The 5451-nt window shown below is 37.3% G+C and overlaps 1 protein-coding gene across 1 annotated transcript in view; it reads right to left on the reverse strand.

Annotated features, from left to right (window-relative positions):
* RALGAPA2 (Ral GTPase activating protein catalytic alpha subunit 2) overlaps positions 1-5451 on the reverse strand; it is a 374339-nt gene that overhangs the window by 181913 nt on the left and 186975 nt on the right. Inside the window, exon 24 of the mRNA XM_023518389.1 lies at positions 4622-4750. Coding sequence (XP_023374157.1) covers positions 4622-4750 — 129 coding nt within the window. The remainder of the gene's footprint in view (positions 1-4621; positions 4751-5451) is intronic.

Here is a 5451-nt window from a genome sequence, read left to right on the forward strand (position 1 = left end):
ATTGTTGTTTGGCAGGTCCGGGCTGGATTCAAACCCACCACCTTAGGTGTATGTGGCTGGCACCTTAGCCGCTTGAGCCACAGGTGCCGAGCCGATTGGGGGATTTCTTAACTGATCTTCTAACTGCTTAATCTGAATTGCCATGACAGTATAGGACTTAGTGGCTTTGACTGTGATAATTATTCATCCAGTCTTCTAACTGCTTAATCTGGTTTTTTAGCTGTTCAATCTGATCTTTTAACTGTTTTGTCTCATTTGCCATTTTTTTCTTCCACCTTTTCTTGTTGGCCTTTCTTTTGCCTTTTATAATCCTTCCCTTCCAAATAGAACCTTTGACTGCCTTAAAGGGCCTTAAAGGGACAGGGGGCATCCATCATTCCAAAACTCCTTCCTGCTGAGAGTGAACGCTGATACAGGGGAAGGCAGTGAGAGGTTCTTTTCCCTAACTGATGAACTCTTACTACCTGTTCCCAAACTTCTTATCTTTCTCTTTTTACTTTTTTATATTATTTCTTCCTCCCCTTGAAATTTTTATCTGCCAAAGGCTTCTCTCACTCCCAAGTCTAAAGGCTTTTGTTTGCTAAGGATTCTTCTTATTCTCAAGTTCTATCTTTTCTCTTTCCCTTTTGTTTCTAAAGGCTCTTATCTGTTTTTTGATTAGGATTTGGAAAGAGAAAGCACAGGAGAGAAGGGAAGAAACTAAATGAGGAAAGCCTGTTGCTAGCTGTCTTTTTCTTATGTATTTCTTTTCCCTCTTTATCTATATATTTTTCCTCTCTCCTTTTCTTTTGTTTGCTAAAAGCTTATCTCCCCTTGGGTCTGCGTCCACTATCCCATCCTCATCACCACTTGTCAGGGCCTAGAACCGGCCAGGTCTCCAGCCCCAACACATGAAACTGTTCAGATGCAGACCATTGTGCTACCTTGCTCAGGATCAACTCCCCTTAGGTGCCAGAGGACAATTTGTCTTACCAAGAGAGAGAGGGAAACAATCTTCAAGGGAGAGAAACAGTCTTAGTAGGAGAGCGAATCTTAGGCGTCTTTGTAGAAGGGCACCAAGCAGGCACCCTCCGAGCAGGAGGAGAAATAGAGTTAGAGTGAGAGAGTCTGTGAGAGAATGAATGAACCCAGGCTAACTTCTCCTGCAGCTACTTATAGAAGTGATCCCATGGCTATTTGCACCACAGGTGTGGAGACCACAAACACTCGTGCTCATGCTCTCGAGTTAAGGAGAGCCAAATCTCTTCCCCATGCCCTTATCACCAAGGTGTTATCAAGCTGTTATGTCACAGGTGTTTCTTATAGTCACAGAATGTTCAGAGCTTAATTCTTGCTTCTCCTTCACTTGAGTTATCTGGTCTCTTACAATTAATAAAATTGATAAACCTTTGGCTAGACTAACCAAAAACAGAAAAGTAAAATCTCTAATAACTTTAATCAGAAAAGATAAAGAGGAAATAACAGATATCATAGAAATAAAAAAAAAAAATCTTTAAAGATTACTACAAAAAACTCTATTCTCAGAAATATGAAAATGTGGAGGAAATGGACCCATGCCTGGAAGCATGTCACTGCCCTAGACTCAAGCAGAATTAGAAATTTTGAACAGACCTATTATCAAGAACTGAAACAGCATCAACTATACAAAATCTCCCAAAAAAGTGAAGTCCAGGACCAGTTGGCTTCACGTCACAATTCTATCAAACATTCGAAGAGGAACTAGTACCTATGCTACATAACATTTTCCAAAACAGAAAAAGAAAGAATGCTTCCCAACACGTTCTATGAAGCAAAAATCACCCTGATCCCCAAACCAGGATACAACAAAGAAAGAAAACTATAGACCAATATCATTGATGAATATCAACGCAAAAATATTCAATAAGATCCTAGCAAACAGAATTAAACAACACATCAAAAAAATTATACACCATGATCAATCTGGTTTTATCCCAGGGTTACAAGGTTGGTTCAACATATGTAACTCTATAAATATAATACACCACATAAATAAAATCAAAACCAAAGACCATATGATTCTATCAATTGATGCAGAAAAGGCTTTTGATAACATCCAGCATCCTTTCATGATTAGAACACTTAAGAAAATAGGCTTCAATGAAACATTTCTCAAATTGATAGAGGCCATCTACAGTAAACCCACAGCCAATATCATATTGAATGGAGTAAGACTGAAAACATTTCCACTCAGATCTGGAACTAGAAAAGAATGCCCATTGACACCACTGTTATTCAACATAGTTAGTACTTGAGGATTTTTCACACACGATAGTCCCCTCTTATTCAAAGGGGAGAGTTCTAAGACATATCCCCTAAAAATGCCCCCATGGATGAGTGAAACTGTGGATAGTACTAAACCTTGTATATGCTGTATTTTTTCCTATACACACATACCTGTGATTGTTTGATTTATAAATTAGACACATAAGACATTAACAATTTCTGATAATAAAAAGAAAAATTATAATAAGTCAGCCTCAAGAGTCATTACTCTTGTGCTTTAGGGCCATTATTATATAAAATAAGGGTGACTTGAACATAAGAACTATTATATCACAATAGTTAGCCTGATAAAAGATATGGCTACTAAGTACTAATAGGTTGGTAGTGAATACAGCATGGTTGTCCTAGACAAAGAAATGATCCACGTCCTAGGCAGGACACGGCAAAACAGCTTGAGATTTTGTTGTGTTACTCAGGATGGCATGGAATTTAAAACTCTGAATGGCTTATTTCTAGAATTTTACACTTAATATTTTTGGGCAACTGTTGACCACAGGTAACTGAAATGTAAGTAAGCAAAACCAAGGATAAGGTGGGCTACTGCACCTCTTGGTCAACAGTATGACGGAAAGGCTACTTTAATAGCTCATTTCATCAAAAAGGTAATTTTCACAAAGAGAATTACCACTGTGTATGACACTATCTCTAGAAGGGACTCCAGCACTTTTACAGGAAACACTTATAGCAAGTAAAGAAAATGTGAATAAAGAAGTATGATTTTTCCTTCTTACACTTGGTAATTTTTTTCATTGTTGATTTGAATGGTTAAAAATATATTCAAAGGTTTTTGAGACTGATTATCCTAAAATCTTTTTCAGAAATAATGAAGTATGAAAAGTTTATCATATTCTTTATCAAAAAAGTTGAACAAATTCAACATATTTCTTTTCATTTACCTTTCTTTTCTTCCCTCATTCTTCCCTTTTGCTCCTGTCTCTTTTCCCTTTTCTTTGCTTTATAATTTATCCTTGTAAGAAAAAGTATGTAAAATTATCAGCATGGAATACCAGCTATACAAAGTATTTATTTATTTGAGACAGAGTCACTTTCTGTCACCCTGAGTAGAGTACTGTGGTGTCAGCCTAGCTCACAGCAACTTCAAACTTCTGGGCTCAAGCCATTCTCCTGCCTCAGCCTCCCAGCTAGCTGGGACTACAGATGTGCATCACAATGTCTGGCTCATTTTTCTATTTTTTAGTAGAGACAGGGTCTTATTCTTACTCAGGCCAGTATCAAATTCCTGAGCTCAAAAAATTCTCTCACCTTGCCTCCCAAAGTGCTAGGATTACAAATGTTAGCTACCTCACCCACCATGTACAAAGTATTCAAAAACAATTAATTTAAAACCTAGGGTTTGGAGTTTAAATTTACCCTGCATAAAGGAATAATATGACTGAAAAAGTAACCATGTGTCATATAAAATTTAAGTTCTTGGATAGTCACGTTGACTTCAATATCAATCCATAGCAAATACTAAATCTAATTTTATTTGCATCGTTTAAAGGGGCAAATATGACTCTGAATAGGTAACAGTCGTACAGTACACACATGGGAAAAGCTCTTTAAGTTTACATGGACATAAGTATTCTCTCACAAAACATTAAGATATTGCCTTAATGGTAGTGTTCATATAGAGAATGAAAATAAATTCTCTTTGTAGTCCTTAATGTTCAGTCTGTCCACTTGCTTCTAATTTTTTAGTACATGTATTCTGCTAGATATTTCTGGCATGTTATTAAGAAAATATATATTCATTTTGGATACAATTTTAATATTCTAACATTTTAAGAAAATATTTTCTATGAGACTTATAATAACAAAGACAACTTAAAAAACAAAAATCAAATCTTACTACTAAGGTACACTTAAAATTCTCTCTTTATGGGCAGTGCCTGTGGCTCAAAGGGGTGGGGTGCCAGCCCCATATGCCAGAGTTGATGGGTTCAAACCCAGGCCCGGCCAAAAACTGCAAAAAAAAAAAATCTCTCTTTACTTCTGACATTTACGTCTGTACCACCATTTACTGGAAAATGCTAATAAGATTTTAAGAGACAAGTCCTGCTTCTGACTATGTAAATGTGCTGAACTATTAGTGAGGATATGATTTCTCACACTTTGGCCTTTTGATGAAACGCCTTTCCAATACCAGTGTGTCATCTCATCCTACAATTTCACACATCAGCTGCCAGGGTATCTGCCCTGACAGCCCAGTTTCACATTGCACTAATGAGTCAACACCTGTTAAGAGTGGAGCAATCTGAGCCTTGTTAGCGACTGTGAAGCCTCCTGGGAGCTGGGACTGAGCGTTCACACTCACCGTCAGCATGTCTGTACTGAGGACCCGGGCAGCGGCTGTGATGAAGTCCCCCACCAGCATCGAGAAGCCAGGCAGACCCAGAGAGAAAAAGCGGGGTGGACAGTGCCTTATGATGGTATTCAAGATATCCTAAAGGGGAAGATAAGAAATCACCATTGTAATTTTCGGAAAGAAAATTTCAAATTAGTCGGTTTGTGTGTACATAGGACTATTGTATAATAAAGAGAACACAGAACACAGAAATTGCATAGGGAGCTCAGTTACTACAATGGTTATTGTACCCATTTTGTAGGTAAGAAAATGGAGACAGCAAACTTAGGATGACTTCTCCATACCTATAATATGGCTTAGGGACTATACATTTCTTCTGTCTCCCACCTAAAGGCAGATTCCTTGGAGTAGCTATAGGAATGATGAGGTAAACACATAAAACTTTCAAACATCTATCATGAAAACAGAATACATTCTGTCTTTTGCTTTCCATTTTCAAAACTTAAAGCATGCTGATACAGTCAAAAAGCTTAAAGTGCACAAGGAGATGGAAATTTTCACTCTTCAGGTAATTTCATGCACATTTCTTCTGTGTGAAGAAATGGGAACACACTAAGTGCTCAGGTGATGCTGTAACTAATGGTGATATTTTAACTAATGGTGATGCTGTAACTAATGGTGACAGTGTAACTAATGGTAATGTAACTAATGGTGACAGTGTAACTAATGGTGATCTAACTAACAGTAATGTTGTAACCAATGATGACAGTATAACTAATGGTGATGTAACTAATGGTAATGTTGTAACTAATGGTGACAGTGTAACTAATGGTAATGTA

This window comes from Otolemur garnettii, unplaced genomic scaffold (assembly GCF_000181295.1).
Source record: "Otolemur garnettii isolate 467f Iridium unplaced genomic scaffold, OtoGar3 scaffold00136, whole genome shotgun sequence".
Lineage (NCBI taxonomy): Eukaryota > Metazoa > Chordata > Mammalia > Primates > Galagidae > Otolemur > Otolemur garnettii.